Raw genomic sequence first — 22,283 nt, forward strand, 5'->3', positions numbered from 1 at the left:
ATTGGAAAGAGCATTCATACCACACAACATAACTCCTATTTCTGCACACTGCAAAACTCACAAGATCCACCTCTCTTATTTAATGAAAACTGTATCCAAGGGGAAGAAAGAAAAGTATTTGCAGATAGACAATAAAAGAGAATCGATAAACATTAACTGAGTGGCTGCTCCTTCAAACTATTTTGTACACTTTGTTTAGCCAGCCTTAGAAAACGTAAAAGGCTAGCTTAAAAAAAAAAGAAGATACTTATTATAAAACAAGCATACATATTGCACTAACATGTCCTGAATGTTGAAGCTCCTGGTCCCCACAGAAAGCAAGATAGCATTGAAGATAAACCACCAACCGCAGCAATACTCTAGCCAAGGAAAAGGGGAAAGGTATTGGAGGCAAAAAGGATTTCTTACCTTACTAATGAAAATGCAACATCTATATTATTTTTAACCAGAACATGGTTGGTCCAAGATTTTCCTAAAGTCATCTTAAGGCACTGTCCTTTTGGGTGCTCAATATTTGGGGAAGGGAGGTGGGGAGAAAGGCCAGTGCCTTAAAATGATGCCTAACTTTTGAAAGTCTTTGCCTTAATGCTCAGGAATTAATGCAAGAAATTGCAGAATGACTGAGCAGACTGGCACTAGAGAGGCTGGCTGCAACCCTGCAGAGTAAGGACCAGTAAACCTGATACAGACCCCTGCTCGCTTGTTTACAATCTCATGTTTATTTCAACGGAGGCAGTGCTGTTGTGGCAGCACATGCTATGAACAGCTAAACAAAAACATTCTAAACTGCAAGGGGGCCTCGCACTCAAACTATGACATCCATCAGAATACTTTCCTGCGCTCGGGTTCACTCTAACAGCTGGATATATTTTATCTGCAAGAGGTGTACATTTAGAAGCAGACATTCAATAATACATCTCCAGCCCATTTTCACATACAAGCGCAACTGTCACCTAGCAGGTTTTTATTTTAAGTTTACATTCACATTTCTCCATTCACGTGGCTGGTTTTTACACTGTAATGTCGTAAAGTTACATTGTTCTACTCTTTCATGTGCATTGATTTCAGCCATCAAGACATGGTCAAACTTACAACGAACAACTTTTCCATATATCTATATTCAGGCTGGGAAAAATTATGTGACTTTTCCTCACCCAGAGGCAACCAAATTCCCCTGACTTTTAGATTTCATTAAAATCATCATTAGTGTTTACTTTGTGTTTAAAAACGGATCTATATTTATTTCTAATCATAAAACTAGTATTTTCTGTGCATTGGACTCATGCCAGAGTATAACAGTGATCTTGTTTTCTCATTTTTATTGAAGATAGTTGAAACACATCATTAGTGGCTGTTCAGAGGTGCTCTCTAATGGTGCTATGGGGCAATATAATTTTTCTTAGCCTGGTCACCTTAACATTTCAGGGCTATAACAAAGATAAACTTGTAGTGCTTTACAGTTTACAGACTTTTGCCAAAATCTTCCCCGATAATGAAAGCAATTCATAAAATGACAAAATAACCACAACCAATTACCACATACAAACATTTATTTTGAAGTTTCCATTGTACCCATTACTAAGAATTACATCATCAAAGCACTTTATGGCAGTGAAAATAGCTCTTACCCCTCTGACTCATCCATTATTCCATTAAAGCTGCAAAAATGTGCAATCCGCTTGAAAAATAGGTTGCTTTTTATTTACTTTTTCATGAAAAGTCAAAAATCAATAACAAAAAACAAACAAAAGAACTCCCCTCCCTCAGCTTTACAGGAAATCTACATCCAATCCTCTCCCGCTTTCCCCAAAATAACTTACAAAGATAGTTTAAAGTTTTAAATGCATTTTAAGCCAAGTGCATCTTTTTTATTTTTCATAATAATAATTATATCTTAAAAGTCTAAAAACCCATAATTTACTTTCTTGGAAAGAAGGCAGCGAGCCGTTGCTTTTTGATTGGAAGAATGTGTATCTCCTGGGAGTTCATTTTCTTTAACTTTACACTCCTGTTTTTGATTGGTTTCCTAAGAGCTTCTGCATTATCCCTAGGCTCTGGCTGGTTCTTCACATCGTAACACTGCAGAACAGAGTCCTGGGGCATGTCCCTTTTGAAGGAGAAGTTTTTGGTGGATACCCCCGAGAGGCCTTTAATCTTGCCACAGAAAATCGTGGGCACAGCATCTTTGACAGAGACTATGACTTTGGCAGTCTGCGAAGTGCTCACAATCTCAATATTATTCCCAGCCTTGGGCTCACAGGCTGCTCTGCTGGTCTGATCCACCAGCCACTTTTGCTGCTGTCTCAGGAACTCGGCCGAATTGCTGCCAGTCATTCTGCTGTCGACCTTGGCTGAGGCTTCGTGAGGTTTCGGAGGGGCAAAGGGGACAGTTGCACTGGAGAGTTTATCCATCATGGAGTGAGCAGCACTGTCCATCATAGATCCAGAGCAAATTGCATTAGTTGCCTCAGCGTGGACCCCGGCACTGCCTGTCTTCCTGTAGGAAGCAATCGACAAATCTAAAGCACCATCTTCAGGGGAGAGCTGAGAACTGACCTCACCTGCCTTTAGCAAGGGCATCGTTTTCATGGAAAGATCCAGGGCCTCGTTCTCATTGTTCATCTTGATGACTGTGTGACGATTCAGCTGGGAAAATTCCCTGTGGTGGATGAAATCAAAGGGTTTGGATTCTTCTTTCTCCAGAGGGGTCTGGGTGCCTTTGCAGGAATACAAGGTGAACAACGGTGGCTTGGGGTAGTCTGGGTTGACCTTGGATTCAGCGCCGTGAGGCACAGGGATGGGGATGGGGATAGGGATGGGGACTGGGACTGGCAAGGGGACAATCACAGGATATGGCACTAGGAGGGTGGCTGGGGGTACTAGTGGAGATAGAGGGGAACTGAAGGCCTGGGGTGGAACAGAGGAGTAATCTGGGGGTGGCTGACACGGTGATGAACCTAAGGTGCCCTGTGGAGGAAACAAATCCTGAAGAACTGCAGCAAATCCTGGTGTCTGAAACACTGGGGGTAAGATGGGCTCCTGGGTCTGGTTGGATGGTTTCTGATCCAGTAACTGGGGCTGTCCAACCGGGACAGAAGAACCCTGGAAAAGATTGCTGTGAATGGGATTTGTGGAGCAGGGAGCACTCTGAGGTAACACCAATGGAGAATTTAAATGTTGAAACACATGTTGCTCCAAGAGGACAGGTAGTGGAACTGGACCTTGTGTCGTCATAACATATGGAGTGTTGTTATTAGGCGCAATCTGCGGGGTGGTGCTCCCGGCTACTTGCAGGTGTATTGGAAGAACCACTGGGCTATCCCCTAAACAAATTGGCTGGAGCACTGTGGCTGCTACTTTCAGAGCTACCCCACTTTGCGATTCTGCTGGTGGGGTAAGGATCGAAGGGGCTGGGACAGTCACAAGTGGTGAAAGTGCTTTCTTCATCAAGTCTGTGGAGTTGATATTCCAGGCTTCAGCAGTTATCAGCTGAGCGACCCCATTTTCTAGCTTATTGTTAGCTATTGTGGAAGGAGAGTTGGTAACATCCATGGGCAGATTTTGTGTGTCCTTGTACAGTTCCTCCATTTTACAGGACTTCTGAGACTTTGCAGAAATTCACATTTACATTGCTGTCACCAGGATCCGCATTGGGTCAGGGCTGCCAAAAGCATCTGCACCAACATAGCTTGGCCTGCAGAACAGAAACATACTTTAGGCACTGCATAAATCTCATTCTTAAAATAATATTTGCAACTGCCTTTAAAAAGCCTATCACATTAAAGCTATAAAATGTTTCCACACTTCAGGGTAACTGCTCCATTATACTGTACACTCTATACATACATACTGTATATACGTACAGTACATACATCCATGAGTGTTATATGAAGAGTTCTGGGGAACTTATATTTAGCTATAAACAGAGATAATTTAAAGGCCTAAAGAACTAACTGCAGTCAAAGAAAAAAGTTCCAGTACATAGCATAAAAAAAGAACAGAGGCAGTACATTTTACATTTTTAAACAAAGCTTCATGAAATGACAGGATATGGCACGGTCAAGAGACACTGCACTGTTTAAACTCAATAAAAAGTGTAAAAACAAACTTTCCTAAAAATAAACGTAAGAAACGTTCCATTGTGAGGTTGTGAAGGCTCTCCGTAGATAAAGGCTCCCCACTCAGCCTAAATTAATCATCCTTTTCTTGTCTTTGAAGATCCTAAAATAAAATCAGACGATCCACGGATACACTACATAACACGTTCAAAAACTGCAGTAAACAGCACAACAAAGAGCAATCAGTAGCTCAGCAACACACACACAAGACTGTGTAGTTTGGCAGTTTCTTCCCACTAAAAAAAAAGAAACCCAAACCCAGCCCTCACCTCCTGCTCTAGAGCTAGATGACAGTAATATGAACCAGAAAACTTATTAATAAGCTGCAAAGAATAAAAATCAAAGCAACTTTACATTTATTTTAACAAGGTAATCCCTTATCTTAACTAAACAAATGTTAAGAAGAAGTGTGGCGATCTTTTCCCTTTATGAGCCAAGAGAAATTTTAGCATATTTCTTAAAAAGATTTTCTCTCCCATATAGGCAGAGAACTCGCTGAATGCACTCTCCCCCATGGAAGCTACCATCTGAAAAACTTCTCTTTAGGATCTCTCGATACAGTAGTACAGAAGAAAACAAGAAGGTGATGCTCCTAAAGTGTTCCATCCTGTGATAATAACTTCCATGGAAACTTGTCTATATTTAACTCTGTTACCATGGGGAAGTAGAAGAGCACCCCAAATTTACATTTCCACTTACGCTGACCTGAATTTTACTGCCTAAAGTTATATCTGCATTAATGTTCATGCTTTTGTTAGGCTTAACAGTTCAGGAGGTTCCCCCCCTTGTTTGTTTCAGTCCTGTTTCTTATTGAGATAAAATGACATTAAATGTAATTCCACAATTTGACATCTTAGTGTCTGATCCACAAATGCTTATGCAAATGAGTAACCTAAAGCATGTGAGTAGTTTCACTGACTCAATGAGCCTATTCATGAGTGTAAATTTACACACAAGTGTTAGTGTTTGAAGGATTGGGGCCATAACGCACAAGCTAAAAAGGAATATAATCAATCAAAACTTGGCAGAATTTGATTTTTATTTTTTATAATTTTGACAGATGATATCAATATTTATTTGTAAGCATTTTTTCCAATTTGTATCAATTTAGATTGGAAATTATGGGAGGTGCCTAACAATTATTTAATGACAGTAGACGTTGAGATTCAAAAAGTTAAAGCTTAAAACACAAATTGTCAACATCACATGTCAAAATATACAAAGTAAATAGACTTAAATCAAACTCCAGTAAGTCCTCAAGCAGTATTTTTCTTACTTTGCCTATATGTAAATTTTGATTATTATTGATGGAAATATTTTGTCATTGGTTTGCGTGTGTACGGTGAAATCAACATTTACCAATAAAAATCTAATCCTTCCAAGATCAAATAAAACACATCCAACGTCTAAAAAAAGGACCAAGACAGAAAAAAATACAAATAAAATTATGATCTCACTGTCCTCTCCTGTGACTTAAATCTTTGTATTGGGATGTAGGTATCACAGTGTGATACACTACAAATATGTGAGCGGCCAATAGTTTAAGGCTGGCTGAATAATATTCCAATAATTTATCAAACTTTTATTATTTTAGTAACAAATTATTCTGTTATTTTCCCCTCTTACTCACCTAGTTTCTAGAACCAGGAGAATAATTTACGAATATTCGTATTTCATTAAATTCTTTGAATCAAACATCCACATATACAGGGTGTTGGGTTTTTTGATTATTTGCCCAGCTCTAGATAAAGCAAATTAATAAAAACAATTATTGAGATTTTTGCTTTCCAAACAGAAAAACCCGTAAGTGATTTAAACTGTAACAAATGTGCTTGAACTAACAAAAAAAACACACACAAAAAAAAAAAAAAATCAGGTCTGCCTGTTTTTAGAACGTAAAGAACAAACATTTCTAAAAATAAAGATAATGCAGGTAACAGCACTTGGCAAGTTCAAGTTTTCAAAAACCAACACCTTCCTGTTCATGTTAGTAAATTAGAAAATTCCAGGAAAAGCATCTCCTTTTTAACCTCTGTTCTGCTCTGTTTTTAATTGTCACTTTCAAATTCCTTACCTACTATATTTTCCACCCATCTGGTTGCTTCTCTAAATGTTGGCATGCAGTAATGCATTCTGTATCCTTGGCAAATTAGGTCAGATTTCTCTGATTTTTTATTTATTTTAAAACAGAAATTTCTGTGGTTTCATGGGAAATGATGATCTTGTAAGGGCAGAAGACGACCCTCTGTTCCTCTGCCAAGTTCAATTGACATTGAAAAATAGGGAATGCAGGGTGAAAATTACACTACATTAGAGACGTGATGACTTAGCATGCCATACAGACTCCAGGAGGGAAACCAGGATAACTGCAGGAGATGAAAGTATAAAACATAATAAAACCGCACACTGCTGCCTTAAAATGTTAAAGGGCTGGAGGCAGAGGACATAGCTAGACAGGGAAAGAAGACCTCATGTATCATAATCTGACACCTTGGAGAAAAGGCTAGAGATAGCTTTAAACACGCTCAAATACTGTTTTCTATTCGGAGTCCTGTGTGTCTCTAGGATATATATTTTGTTGAAAATATTTCTGGCACTGCTTGAGGGTTCTGGCTTGTCAGCAGCAGCGATGCAGAATTGTAAGAGTGGAAACTACAAAGGGGAAAGAGGGGGAGGCGCTGTGTGTTTTTAAACTATGTTAAATGATAAAGTAGGGGTTGTATTTTTTTCATTCTTGTCTCTCTTGCTAGTGGACAAGGGTGAATGACAAAACCCCCAAGGGCAGCTACAAAACTGATAAGAATCATTTTCATTTCACAGCATTGCCACCTCACAATTTTACGCCGACTCTCTCAGCGCTTGGAGTCAGGGGATTATGGGGAAAATTTCAGCTTTCTTTTTTAAAAAGAAAAAGGAGGTTTCTAGCCCTTCAGGTTGTGGAGAAAGGCTTGAAAATGTGACACCCCCCCCCCCCAAGGCTCCAAAACTACCAGAAGGCCAAGAAAAAGACTCCCAAATGTATTATTGTTACAATCTCATGATTTTGGAATGCATGGGGTGGGCGCTCCTGTTGTTCCTGCTTTGCAAAGCTCTAAGCAGGGGCATGCATTGTAGCTATGCATGCATGGGGTTGGAAAGGAAGGAAGAGGCGACCCCTCATTAAAAAAGAACCACAGGTTGGGGCAGAACAACAGACCAACTTTCACCACATCCAGCAACAGCCAAGAGGAGAGGGGAGGAGTAAAACAGGGGACACCACTCCAGCTCTACTTCACTCTTACGACAGCACCTAGCAGTCAATGGAGCTCCTAAATCAGTGTCTATGGAGAGCTCTCTGGCAGGAACCCTGGCAGCAGGGTTGGCCTTCTCTGAAGGGTTGTGGTTTGGACCTTGCTGGCAGGCTTCCCCATTCTTTTGCATCAGCCCCTGGCTAATAGGAGTCTAGTAAATTTTTTCAAGTCCTGCATTAGAGGTATGTTTAAAAGCCCACTGAATGCAACAGAAAGACTCGGGAGCTGTGGATCAGGCCCTATTTGTGTATTTTCAATTCAAGACAGTAAATCAAAGACAGCAGAGAGAGAGAGAGAGAGAGAGAGAGCGAGCAAGCTCTCACATATAGGTCTATTTAAGGGTTAAAACACTGACCAGGTTTGCCAGAACTGGGGAATGGCAGCAGCCCCCAAAATCAGAACTGCATACATACAGATTTATAATGGTTAAAAGGCAGAATCTCGTAAATTCTGCGGTCCTTATAACATGACGTGCTCTGCCAACATTTTTCTCCTATATTAACTGTAAAACTGCTAGAAAACTAAACCTGCGCGGTTCCTCTCCTTTACACACATGTGGAAAGATAGCTTGCTCGTTTCTATGACAGTTTGTTCTTATGCACGTGATCACAGCAGAGAATAGATGTAAAATGTATTTTCATATTTCACATAATCATATAAAACAACATGGGTTTAAGATGTGATAGACTCAAAAGTAGAACTGCCCACTGCACTGTTTATAATATTTTTCCCTTCTAACCTAGAAGCCAATCCAACTAGACGATTGCCAATACCAGAATATTCACTTATAGAAATAAAAGGATTTATTGCAAGTAACAACTCCAGCAAACACATACAGGACTATCTTTCGATAAACCCCCTGACCAGATACAATGACGTAATATCAAAACAAGACAGCAACTTAGTCCTAAAATAAAGAAACAGCACTACCTGTTGGTGGAGGTGCGGTCTACACTAATTATTACATTTTATTAAAAAGGTGTATATGTACTGTGAATGCAGAGATGAAGAGATCCAGGAACCCAAGGAGAATTTTTTTAAAGGACCATCCCCCCTTTACTCTGTACGCCTTGTTAAGGAATCCAAAATGTAATCGAAATTCGGAAGAGTAGCTGAGCTACTTTTTCCAACTTTAATGCTAAGAGTCATAGCTGTGCTATATTTCTCTCTGCATTAAATTAGAGTGGGTTTAAAAAAAAAGACTTCTGAGAGAAACCAAGACGCTAGGACCTGCCACCTGGACACTACACAACACCTCAACATCATTAATTTATCAAGAGTACACCTTACCAGAGATGAATTATCTATACTTGCCAAGGGACTGAACTTCTCCCGCACCACAGAACCTCATACTATACTAACATGTGGAGGACTAAAATTTTTTCTCCAATTCTACCACAAAAAATTATTTCACAACCAAGATGACACCACCCACAATTACCATGTTCCCATTGACAAGTCATAAAAAAAAAGAATTACCTGACTGGACACCCCCCAACAGACAAAACCATTTAGTTGATCATTACATTGATTGCTTCAGGCAAAAAATAATTGACAGTGAAATCCTTCATAAACATCACATCCACCACCATCTCTCCACCTTCACTTCCACCAAAGCTATACAGCCACCAGCTACTCATCAAACAGCAGACAAAGGAGGTGCCATCGTAGTCCTCAACCATGATGACTATGTCAATGAGGCTAACGGACAACTCTCTGACACCACCTACCATAAAGAACTCAAGGAAGACCATGCACGCCACAATTCGCACAGGAATTTAAAGATAGCATCAAATCCTTCCCCCAAACAACTCCAAGAGAAACTCTACAACCTCATCCCCCATGAACCTAGCCAGGAACCTTCTACAGGTTTCCCAAGATACACAAAAAAGGAAACCCAGGCATGACACTCTTACTGAAGGACTATCTGGACTCATAGAAAACATCTTCAAATCATTCACCACACAAAGGGCCAGCTCTCTCCAGGACGCAACTGACTTCCACCAGAAACACTGCAACACTAACAACCTCCCTCAGAACATCATCCTTGCCATCATGGATGTCACCTCACACCAACATCCCTCACAATGATGCTTCACTGTCTGCCTCAAATATCTACAAGACAATGGACAACCCTCAGATATCCACCCCAAACACATCGCTACACTCACCCATTTCATTCTTACCCATAACAACTTTACATTCCCCAATATATCAATCTCTTCACGACTCATCTCTAGAAAAAAAAAAACACTGGAAAAATGCACCACAAAACCAATGATATACCTAAAATACATTGATGATACAGTATTTTCATCCTCTCGACAAACTACCTAAACTCCCTCATAAATTTCCATCTCAGCTTCCAACAACTACCACTCACCCATCAAACTCTCTTCAGAATGCTCCCACACCAGCATCAATTTCCTAGACATCGTGATTAGCTTCAACAATGGAATCCTACAGACATCTATATACAAGAAACCCACGGATCACCACACTTACCTTCACAGATCCAGTCACTACCCCAGACACACCAAGAAATCTGTTAGCTACAGCCAGGCACTCAGATAACTCAGAATATGCTATGTGGGAGAAAGTGCAGGATACATACCTTAAAACACTTAAAACCACCTGCACAAAACAAGGACATTCCACCAGAGAAGTAGATCACATCAAGGAACAGGCCTCCCAAATACCTGGGAGAATCTGATTCAATACTGAGGGAAACACACACCCACACACACACATAACTGTCTGCACACTCCTAGTTGTCACCTATCACCACACACTGGAACCCATATGAGATATCATCAAACAATTACAACCCCTACCTGCTGGGGGCCACATCTTGAAAAAAATCTTTCACAAACCCCCTCTTCTGGCCTTCAAACAAACCCCCAACCTCACCAAGCTCGCCACAGACCAGGACACACCAATTCAAAGCAACACCAGACCCTATCATCACAACAAATGCAAAACCCGCAAACATATCTCCATGGCTACAATGATTAATACCCCATACAATACACCTTTCAAGATCCATGGGTCCTACACGCACCTATCACAACATGTGGTGTACCTCATCCAGTGCATCGAATGCCCCAACAACTGTGAGGGTGAAAACAGACTATCATTATGCTTTCAAATGAACTCACACAGAGAAATGATAACAGACAAAACACACTATCACTCCTAGGCAAACACTTTTCACAAAACAATCACTCCATATCTGACCTCCCGGTCCTCGTCCTCAAAGGAAACCTGCATGACACCTTCTAAAGACAAGTCTGGGAGCTTAAATTCATCACTTTACTAGACACTAAACATCATGGACTCAATGGAGACGTTGGTTTTATGTCTCATTACAACAATCTATAACGCCTTAGTCTTATAACAGCAGAGATGTTAATTGCTCACCTCACCCTGAATGGTCTCTTGTACCATGCGTTAACTTCTTATGCTTAACAATCTGTTCCAACTTGTATTTAATTGTGACACTCTAAATACCTTTCCCAGACTTGAAGAACAGCTGTGTAGCTCCAAAGCTTGTCTTGTTCACCAACAGAATTTGGTCCAATAAAAGATATTACCTCACCCACCTTGTCTCTCTCATTAAATAACCCTTAAGATTTAATTTCGTAGAATAATTTTTCAGGGTTCATGTCAGACAGCCTATTTAATGTCCATATTATAATGCTGCAATTTAATATAAGTGAGTGAAATCTTAAAATTTCCTCTTACCATCTACCAAGCTTCAGTGCCAGAAGCTGATTTGATTTCACTTACAGTTTTAATATTTAATTTCTTTTTGTTTGTTTTAATGTAAAACAAAACTCACAGCACTGAAAATAGACCTACTATATATACAGCTAGGTTCCCCCTGGAATGGTGATAGGAGTTAAGTGCACAGGACCATGCAATGATGTATGTTATTTTATAGGAAACTACATGTTAACTACATGGAAATCCCATTTAAAAGAGTGGTGATTAATTCTATCATGTCAGCACTTACGTGCCATAAGATGGAATCACAGAATTTGTCTCTCTAAAACCATTAAGCCCAGCTTATCCTTATATTTTACCTGCTTGTATGCACCACGTCTTGCGCCTTATCTCATTATTCATTATTTAGAGAGCATTCAAAATGTGCTAGGCATTTTACAGAATAAATTTAAAGAGTGTCCTGCTGTGAAGTGCTTTGCTTAGAATCGTAGGCCTCAATCCTGCAATTGAGAGTGTGTGGGACACTAATGGGGCTCCGCACAGGCACAGCAATCTGTCTCCACTGTGTCAATTGTTGTGGTTAAGCTCCTTTGGGACAGGACTGCCTTTTCTGCTTATACAGTGGAATCTTGGTCCATAACCAGGTGTTACCCCAATACAAACAATAAAATGGAAGAATCCAGGCCTGTCAAAACTGATTAAAAGATAGGAAACAAAGGGTAGGAATAAATGGTCAGGTTTCAGAACAGAGAGAGGTAAATAGTGGTGTCTCCCTTGGGGTCTGTACTGGGACCAGTCCTATTCAACATATTCATAAATGATCTGGAAAAAAGGGGTAAACAGTGAGGTGGCAAAATTTGCAGATGACACAAAACTACTCAAGAAAGTTAAGTCCCAAGCAGATTGCGACGAGCTACAAAGGGATGTCACAAAACTGGGTGACTGGGCAACAAAATGGCTGAAATTCAATGTAGATAAATGCAAATTAATGCACATTGGAAAACATAATCCCAACTATAAAATTATGGGGTCTAAATTAGCTGTTACCACTCAGGAAAGAGATCTTGGAGTCATTGTGGATAGTTCTCTGAAAACATCCGCTCAATGTGCAGCAGCAGTCAAAAAAGCTAACAGAACGTTGGGAATCATTATGAAAGGAATAGATAAGAAGACAGAAAATATCATATTGCCTCTATATAAATCCATGGTATGCCCACATCTTGAATACTGCATGCAGATGTGGTCGCCCCATCTCAAAAAAGATATATTGGAATTGGAAAAGGTTCAGAAAAGGGCAATAAAAATGATTAGGGGTATGGCACAGCTTCTGTATGAGGAGAGATCAATAAGATTGGGACTTTTCAACTTGGAAAAGAGACAACTAAGGGGGGATATGACTGAGGTCTCTAAAATCATGACTAGTGTGGGGAAAGTAAATAAGGAACTGTTATTTACTCCTTCTCCTAACACAAGAACTAGGGGGTCACCAAATGAAATTAATAGGCAGCAGGTTTAAAACATACAAAAGGAAGTATTTTTTCACACAACGCAGAGTCAACCTGTGGAACTCTTTGCCAGAGGATGTTGTGAAGACGAAGACTATAACAGCGTTCAAAAAAGAACTAGATAAATTCATGGAGGCTAGGTCTAGCAATGACTATTAGCTAGGATGGGCAGGGATGGTGTCCCTAGCCTCTGTTTGCCAGAAGCTGGGAATGAGTGACAGGGGATGGATCACTTGATGATTACCTGTTCTGTTCATTCCCCCTGGGGCACCTGGAATTGGCCACTGTCAGAAGACAGGATACTGGGCAAGATGGACCTTTGGTCTTACCCAGTATGGCCATTCTTATGTTCTTCTGTAATGTAACATTATGTGGGACAATAACAAACAAGGTGCTTGAGGGAAAAGAAGGTGAAGACAGACAAGTCCTGTTCCAGTCCTGTACTGAACTCTACAAGGGCAGATCCTTGTGCCTACACGGTGCTCAGTGTGGGATTGGAGACTTACACTGTAAGCTTTATTCAAGAACAATGTGTTTTCTTTTAGCTTTCTACACCACCCACCCTACGAAACTATGACAGGATAGAAATAACTAACAACATTAATCAGTACTTCAGAAGCCTAAAGAGCAGTACAATTGCCAACCCCAAGTGCTCAATGCTCATGAGTCTGACCACAAAGAATGATGAAAATTGTTTTTTAAAACAGAGTGAGATCTCAGAAAAAAATCTGGGACACTTTTTATTTGCCTTCTGGTATTTGAGCCTGAGGGTTAATGTTTCAAGCTTTCCTCCACCACCATGAAGGTTAGAAACTTTCATTCCAAAAAGTTGAGATTCTCAAATGAGCACATGACTCTAGGAGCTGGGATTACCAGAAAAACACCAACTAGCACAAGACTCACAACAACATCATGAGAGTTGGCAACAGTGGACATGTAGGGTTTTCTTTTAGTATATGCAAAGCACTACACATAAAACAAAGTTATAAGCCCTGATTTCAGTAGAACTGCAAGGTGAGTAAATTATAGCAGAATTTGGACCAAAATAGTCTTTAAGACTTCAGGTGCTATAGTTACAGGGGGGGAAAATACCTTAAGCATGTTGCTCAGCCTCACTAATACCATTGCCAGTATTAGCCTGGGTTGTTCCGTCTTCACTCCAGCAGAACTCCCATGGAAATTAGTCAGTAAAATTCTGATTTCAGTTACACAAGGATACACTGGGAGTAACTCCACTGTAGAATTATTCCGATTTACACAGATATAACAGACCAAAAACTGTTCTAAGGATCATGGAATCATGTCAACACATTGAGTGCGTCTACACTGCAGACAGAGTAACTGCAGTACGTGTAGACATATCCAAGCAAACTTTAATTTAGCTAGTGTGAGTACCAACAGCAGCAAAGCCAAGGCAGCACAGACTTGCTCAGGTAGCTAGCCCGTGCTGAAGTACTCAGGGTCCTGGGCACGCTTGTACAGCCCGTGCTGAAGCTCCTGCTGTCACAGCTTCACTGCTATTGGTACTCGTGCTATCTATATTAAAGCTGGCTTCAGTACGCCTATACGTGCTGCAATCATAGCTCCAGCTGTCACCTAATCGCACCTATTAAAGGCATCCTCACATAAAGGTCCCCCCACCCCTCTCTCTCTCTCATAAAAAATTATGAAGATACACACTGACAAAAGGAAATAAATCCAACATTAACACAGGCACCCCTCATCTGAAGGGGATATTTTATTTATGTGCATTTGGGATGGGGCTTTGGTGTGTGTCTTGTTTTTCATTTCTGCACCTGTTCTGACAGGCCTGGTTAGCAGGCCGTGTTGCTTACATTTACTCTGTGTTTAATGATCCAGTGGCTTTCATTTACATGGGTACCCTATAAATAAAAACTGTATTGTTTAATTGTCCTGGGGAGTTGAGGGCAAGTGCTTTTTAATTTTAAAACCATTAATGGATTCTCCCGCACACTCCCACCCCCACATTCTGTAAGTGGCTCCCAGGTTGAAACCTCACATGTCATCTTCCAAACTGGAATCCTGTGGGGGATTCATTAATAACCCTGCAAAAATAAGGCATTTATCACGTTGTTATTGACATAAGTTAAAAGTTAAAGAACCCACAAATATCCGGGAGCAGAGTTGGACAGACAGGGCTAAAGATTCTGCCCCTAATTCCACCCAGCAATCGGATTGCAAGGGGAGTCCTCCAGGTGATTGCATTTCCCATCATCTAACAGGGCTTTGGAGGAAGACACCAGTTTGGGGACTTGGTTCCGGCCCTCTCTTCACCTCCTTAACCCTCCCCAATCACTCTGGTGACCACTCCTTTGGATCAGATAGGGGTTATCAATTGATGTGCAACACACAGCGAGAGGGCAGGGGGGAGGACTGTGAAGGGAAAGCTGCCAGCATGTTACACTTTCTTTTCTGCTGTATCTTTTCCCTTCTGCCTCTACAGAATGTAAGCTGCACAACTCACATTCCTCTCCACCCCCTCACCAACATGTAACATTCACCATCCTTTAAGCAGCCTTTAGGCATTGGCCCCTGGTGTATTATTTTACTTTATATAGGAGATCTATTATGGAACATGATATGAAAGCCATGAAAAGCCATCTAGAAATACAACTTTGGGGGGATACCAGCTAATAGCAGAAGTCCCAGATGCAGACCATGCACCAAGTATTTCTTTAATAAGGACTCGTCGACCCCACTTACATGTGTCGCATTATGGAACTGTCAAGATTCCCGTATGTAGGCTATTAACTACAAAGGGGATTGCAGGGGAAGAAAATCATTAGAGCAGCACAAAATTGCAAATTATTGATATTCTATTGACTACATAATATGTTTACATTATTTATGCATGAAGTACTTCTGAAAAGCAGTAGGGGAGTTTTTTTAAACCTTCATATTTCATCTTTTTAAATATTTTGTTTTAGAAATAGTTAAAATATTTTCCTACTTCACAGACTAATAATCTGCAAAGCTTTGTGTTTATTATTATATATTTTTATATATTATATAGTAGTTTAGTGGCATGCCAAGAATCTACAGGCAGTGATCCATTTTGAGGAAGAGGGGAAATTGCTTTTTTCTAATTTAAAAATACATCAACCCAATTACTTAAATTATTTATTTTTTAAAAGATTTGCCCCACATCTGAGACATTGGTCTCTGTTCCGAAGGGCAAAGTAGATGAGGCAGACAATGAGTACTGAGATAGGACATTTATCTGACAATTTTCAACCTGTAATGAATTTTTATAGCCAAATTAAAAAACCCTCAACAACTGCATTTACAATGGGGACTTTGGAACACCCCAATCTATAATGGGGATAGCGCATGCTGCTGTGTTTCCAGATGCATTTTCTCTGACTCAGCTCCATCATTTACAATTCTGATAATTGGATGAACTAGTCGATTGAAGGTCCTCGTTTCAAAACTGTCACTGCTAGAGTACGACATATAACCAAGTACTGTAAAAACATGATGAGGCTGAAATTATTTAAGATTCATCTTGCTACTCCCTAAGGTTCAGGTACCCTCATATCTATAACATGTTCTAGCTCTCGCTATTTCAAAGCCCTAAACTATAATGCTATAATGGACAGATATATTGTAGCTAGTTTTCAAAAAGAACCTAGAAACCACTTTTTTAGTTTAGTACAGCCTGGGCTGAAAAACAGCAATTTGCTTAGCCTGCAGTAGGCAACACATTTCATCTGAAGCTGAAATACTGTATGGAAATTTGACATATTAAGCATGACACGTGGAAGAAGAAAATAAATCCACAGACTGTAATTACTGCTGAGTCACGTGTTGCATACATTTTGTCAGATTCCTTCAACATAACAGAGCGATTCAGAATTTGTTAACAGCCTTCTTGTTCAGATTTTGAGTTCAAACAGCGAAAGTGAGCAGCTGACTTTGAAAAATTTCCTAAAGCGATTACAAGGACATCTGCTGAAATCAACCTTCCCTTGATGTCTCTTGCCATGTACTGAAGACCCCATTTGGAGCTTGATAAACACTCGGGGACAAAAACTGCCCCGAGCTGCTGGCACAAAGACCCAGCAGATCAAGCTTCTTAAGGATTGCCCTTGCAGAAAGGGGGTCCTCTGGTGAAGAGGAGCTGAGAGATAGGCACTTCTGTCACTCAGCAGCTGGCGCAGACGACAAGGCTGGGACACACTAGGCCCTCATGATCCCTGGTTGTCACAACAGTCCCTGGAAGTTGTTGGCAACTGGCATGGAAAGTTGCTCTAATTTATAATGGGGATGTAACTGGCTCTGGGATGGACCCGGGACTGAAGGAATGCAAACACGTCTTAAAGTCACATTTTACTCCCACCCACAGCTAAAGATCTGGGTGAAATCCTGGCTCCACTGAAGTCCAGATTTTATCCCTGGGCCTTTGGGCCAGATTATTTACTGCCTTCCTGTCATTTGTATTAGTGCAAAGTGGTTATAAAATGCTAACAAATCAGAATGAGAGCACGTTAAACTCACATAGGTCCTAATCCTGCAATTGGATCCACGTGGATGAACTCTCAAGCCCTTGTGGAGCCCCACTGCCCTTGTCTACACTAGGAAAAATAGGTGTGTTTTTACAATAAGATCGCTAAAACAACCTAACATCCTCGTGACATCCGGGTAAGGTGTAGTTTTACCTTGAGGTGAACCGCAGGGAGCAAGCCTAGCAAGGAAGGATGGTTCAGTGGTTAGGATGCTAGCCTGGGACTTGGGAGACCCCGATTCAATTCTCTGCTCCATCACAGCTTCCTGTGTGACCTTGAACAAGCCACTTAGCCTCTCTGCACCTCAGTTCCCCAGCTGTGACAAGGAAATAATGGTATTTCCTTAGCTCACAGAGGTGTTGTAAGGACAACTACATTCAGAGTTGCCACTCTAATTTCACAGATGGTAAGTTTGAGAATAATTTGATCCCATTTAGAATCTAAGAAGTTTGAACATGTCTCAGAATTTGTCCAAAGATGGTATTCAGTAAGTTTCACTTCCTGTTGCATATTTTTATAGGAACAGGTATTTTGTTTCGTCTCAAACACGGTGTGGGTTTGGAACACTAGGGGGGTTCCATTCAACTAAGAACAGTGGTTCTCAAACTTTTTCTTGCACGGAACACTTGAAAATTGCTGAGGGTCTCAGCGGACCACTTAATGATCTTTCCAAATGTTGTTTGTACCGTTAGCTAACTATTGTAAAGCGCTTTGGATAAAAGCGCTATATAAAAAAACCTTAATAATAATTAATGTTTTTTTGTTCTACAAATAAAAGCACACAAATCATATTTTAATATCAGTAGTCTTACCTTTCTAATGCAATGGAGGTGCCCAGTTTCCCCCACCACGGCAGCCTCCGAGCTGGGGCTGGGAAGGAGGGGGTTCTCCCCCACCAAAGCAGCCCCCGAGCTGGGGCTGGGAAGGAGGAGGGGTCTCCCGCACCGCGGCAGCCACCGAGCTGGGGCTGGGAAGGAGGGGGTTCTCCCCCACCACAGCAGCCCCCGAGCTGGGGCTGGGAAGGAGGAGGGGTCTCCCGCACCGCGGCAGCCACCGAGCTGGGGCTGGGAAGGAGGAGGGGTCTCTCCCTCTCTCCCCAGCTGCAGCAGCCCCTGAGCTGGGGCTGGGAAGGATGGCCATCTCTCCCCGGCAGCCGCAGCCTGGAGCGGGGGAAAGTTGCCTCTTTCTCTGGCTGCCGCAGCCCTGCACATCCCAAATTTCCTCCACCCCCTCTTCTCACCCCACTGCCCCCTCCCACTTACCCGCTATTTCCCCCAAGGCCACCACTTCACTTACAAGTGCGTCTTCTCCAGGGTCCAGGCATCTAATTAGTGGAGCCACACCTGCGCAGCTCCACTAATTAGGTTTGTGGCCCTTCATTCTTTCGTATGCGGCTGCCCAGGTGCGCACCTTAGAGGAAACTATCCGCAGACCACCTGAATGGAGCTTGCGGACCATACTTTGAGAACCTCTGACTTAGAAGACATGGTGAGAGAAAAAAGGAGCAAGCATCGAAGAGACAAATTCTGAAGAAAAATAATATACAAAAAATCTGTTGTATGTTAGGGGAATTTTCTGTCAGCCTAAAAAAATAGTTCTTGAAGTTTGCTAATCTTCACACACACAAAATGTGTTCACTTGTTTTGGGATGAGATCTTAGGAAGCATATGGAACAATACTACTATTAAAAAGTCTTCTTAGACTTGAAATCTAAGCTGCATGATTTTCCTATGGGAAAATTTTTAACGTATTTTTCCTTTTGTAATTAAAGTCTTTGACTGATTACTTAGTATCATTTTTATTCATAACACTATAACCTCTAAAAAAGCACAGAAAAATGAGCTGTTTGGAGAACACAGAGCTAAAAAAATAAATAAGAGTGAGATTATTTTAAAATCATTTTAAAAAACATTCATTTTGTTTTCTCAGCAATGGATATCCCAATGATAACATAAGTAAAAAAAGGATACTAATTAAAATGGATTTAAAAAAAAAATCAACTTCAAAAGGTAAAACAGCCACGGTGGCGATCCGTGGCCACTGGGAGCCGCGGGGGGCCGTGCCTGCGAACGGTCAACGTCAGCAAAATGTCTCACGGCCTGCAATCAGATTACCCCGATGGGCCGCATGCGGCCCATGGGCCGCAGGTTGCCCACCTCTGGTCTAGATTTTTGTGAAATTGGCTTAAAACACCTTAGTTCTTACAAAGGATTTCAAAGTTTTGTGTCAGTTAAATAATGACTTTAAAGCATTATTAGTTCTGGGGCTTATGTTTACATTCAACAGAGAAGTATTCAGTTTGCTAAATTTCTCCTGACCCAGTTTCATTGATCCAAGATTCTGTGATGTTTTTGCTACATTTGTTTGATTTTTCATAACTGTCAAATCAAAACAAGAGTTTGTATTGATGTAACAAAATCCACTATATGCTCAGGGAGGGGGGAGAATAGCAGGATAGGCAGTGGTTGGTGTGTGCAAGTATAACACACTGACAACAAGGAATCAGCAGGTGGGATTGAACCTGGGACCTCTGAAACTTAGTGTGTGAGCCTCTGCTGCATGACCTAAAAGCCACATGGCTCTTAGCTGAGGATGTAGCAGGTTCATTAATCTCCAGGTGGTTACAGGGTCTGTAGAGAAGGACAGAGCATCACATCAAGTAGGCATGGGTTACACACGCCCCTTGTGTAAGACCTTGTGGCATTAAAGTAGAAACGCTTCCTATATTCCAGCGAGTCCCAATTCAGGTATTTGGCTACAAATTTCAACTGAATTAAATATTACATAATTACATCAATGCAACCTCAACAACTCCAGCAATCCCTTTATTATCATCTACCCAAATGATGTATTCTGGAATATTTTTTGACGTGTATACCAATCTAAGCCTCTGATCGTGCAATGGGATCCATTAGTGCAGATCCTTCCACTTATGCAGTCTCACTGACTTCAGTGGGATTCCCAGGGAGCTAGGCAGACAATCTTTAACTCAATTTGCTAATTCCTATGAAAACTATGAATTGCCTTATCTTCATGAGGATTTTAACTCGAGTTAGCTAACTTGAGTTGAAAATAAACCTTTGTTTTCCTAGTGAAGCCAAGACCAAATTGTGAAGAACTTCAAAAATATTCAGCTAATTTTCTTTAAACTTGATTTGCTTTATAGTTCTCCTTGAGACTGATTAAGTGAAATACATAAAAAAATCAGCCTGATGGTTTTAAAGTCACGGATGCTTAGAATCAACAAGTCCTGACACCATCTGAACTCAGCTAAGATTGATTGATTGAGAGCCACACTATTTTATAAACTCCAACTATTCTTATACCCACTCTGGCTTTAAGTCAATCTAAATATAAACCGAAGAAAATGAAAACAAAGGAAAAGGTTCCAGTGTGCATCTGAATGTTCCAAATAATTACAAACAAGCATACTGAAATCTATTTTAATAGAAGCTGGCTTGATATTTAAGTCTCAGAGTAATGTACCAAAAATCCAATTGAGAAGAGAAGCGGGTCAATAGTTTTAAAGTTTTGAGTGTTTAAGTTTAAGGTCAGTTTTGAAGAATGTGTACATCATTAGCCATGTATGCTTGTGCTCTTCATCTTGCCACCACTGGCCACTGCCCTCATTCCATGGCTCGGAAGGGTCACGAAGGCAATGGAATCAACATGGTTATGCTACACAGGGAGGATGATGAGTCATAGTCCATGTAATCCCGACAGTCAGTAGACCTCTGCACCCTAAGGAAACCACCAAAGAAGTCCCTTGCACCCCATCATAAAGGAGAGGATTTTGGGGTGGGTCAGAGAATCTGCAAGTATGCAGATCCTCCAACTATTCTCACTTTGTGGGGCAGGTGCTGCTCATTTGGCAGCTACTGCAGACAGTAAGCTGAAGAAGAACTAATGTATTGCCAGGGTCAAGGAGATTCAATCCCCAATGCACAGGATGTTTATTTAGGAGATGATCTGGCCTAAGACACCAGGCCCACTGAAGTCAATTGCAAAATGCTATTTATTTTGTGTGGGGATGCTGCTAGTGGCCTGTAATATACAGGAGGTCAGACTAGATTACATGGTGGTTCCTTCTGGCCTTAAACCAAACCCAACATTTTACTAATCAAGCAAAGACATTAGTCCTCAGTGGAAAATTTGTTCGTGTCAAGTTTCAAACTTAAACCATTTTTTCTGTAGTCCTGTCTAAAAATGTATGGAGAGAATGTTTTAAATGGGGAAATATTATTCACACCCTTGCAAAACTTACAAACAAACTGAAAGGATTTGGCATAAAAGGCCTTAAAAAATTCACCTCTTGGCAGAGACCAAGCATAGAAAATGTAAGGCTCCTATAATATTTGGTAATGTGCATAGTATTCTTAATTTTTCCTCACTCTAAAGTACTCACTTTCATCCCCATCTGCTTTACTGAGAATTCATTGTTTTATTTTGTAAGACAGCCAAACAACCTAACCTCTCCTTTGTATGCCCATGTGTAAAACTTCACACTTTTGACTGAAATCGAGATAACACCAATGTAAGATGCAACAGTACAATGCCAATAGATGTGATCAGAGATTCCTCACAACTTTTTCAACATACATTCACTCCCAGCCTCCTTTTCTAGTCTCCTTCAGGTCCAAACACCTAACTATGAAATATTTGAAGATGTCTGTATGTCACAAATGATGTATAACTAACTTGAAGATCTGTCTTGATAGAGATGACTCTGGGTTTGTATCCACATACTGTTAGCCAGGACATCTACATTATATATGTGTGTATATATCTACATTGTATATGTGTATATCTATCTATCTATATCTCTACACACACACACACAAACACACACACATATATATATATACACTGTATGTATATGCATGTGTTCCTCATCTGTAAATATTTCCTTTCTCCACCCTCTGATGGGTCTAAGATTGTAAACTCTGCAGCGTAGGAACTATCTCTTACTGCATGTTTACCATAAAGCACAGTGCCTAGGATAATGGGGCCCCAATCTTGGTTAGGGCTGCCAGACACTGCTGTAATAAAAATAACCAAGGAGAGAGAATATGTGTACACACATGAGGTAGGTTTAAACCTGTATTTTCCTCTTAAATA

At 40.8% G+C, this 22,283-nt stretch overlaps 1 protein-coding gene across 2 annotated transcripts in view; it reads right to left on the reverse strand.

Annotated features, from left to right (window-relative positions):
• Positions 1–949: 949 nt before the first annotated feature.
• RAI2 (retinoic acid induced 2) overlaps positions 950–22,283 on the reverse strand; it is a 65,758-nt gene continuing 44,424 nt past the window's right edge. For both annotated transcript variants that reach the window (XM_054016498.1, XM_054016499.1), the window contains exon 2: positions 950–3,694. In XM_054016498.1, coding sequence (XP_053872473.1) covers positions 1,918–3,588 — 1,671 coding nt within the window. In that variant the 5' untranslated portion in view covers positions 3,589–3,694 and the 3' untranslated portion in view covers positions 950–1,917. The remainder of the gene's footprint in view (positions 3,695–22,283) is intronic.

This window comes from Malaclemys terrapin, chromosome 1 (assembly GCF_027887155.1).
Source record: "Malaclemys terrapin pileata isolate rMalTer1 chromosome 1, rMalTer1.hap1, whole genome shotgun sequence".
In the NCBI taxonomy this organism is placed as follows: domain Eukaryota; kingdom Metazoa; phylum Chordata; order Testudines; family Emydidae; genus Malaclemys; species Malaclemys terrapin.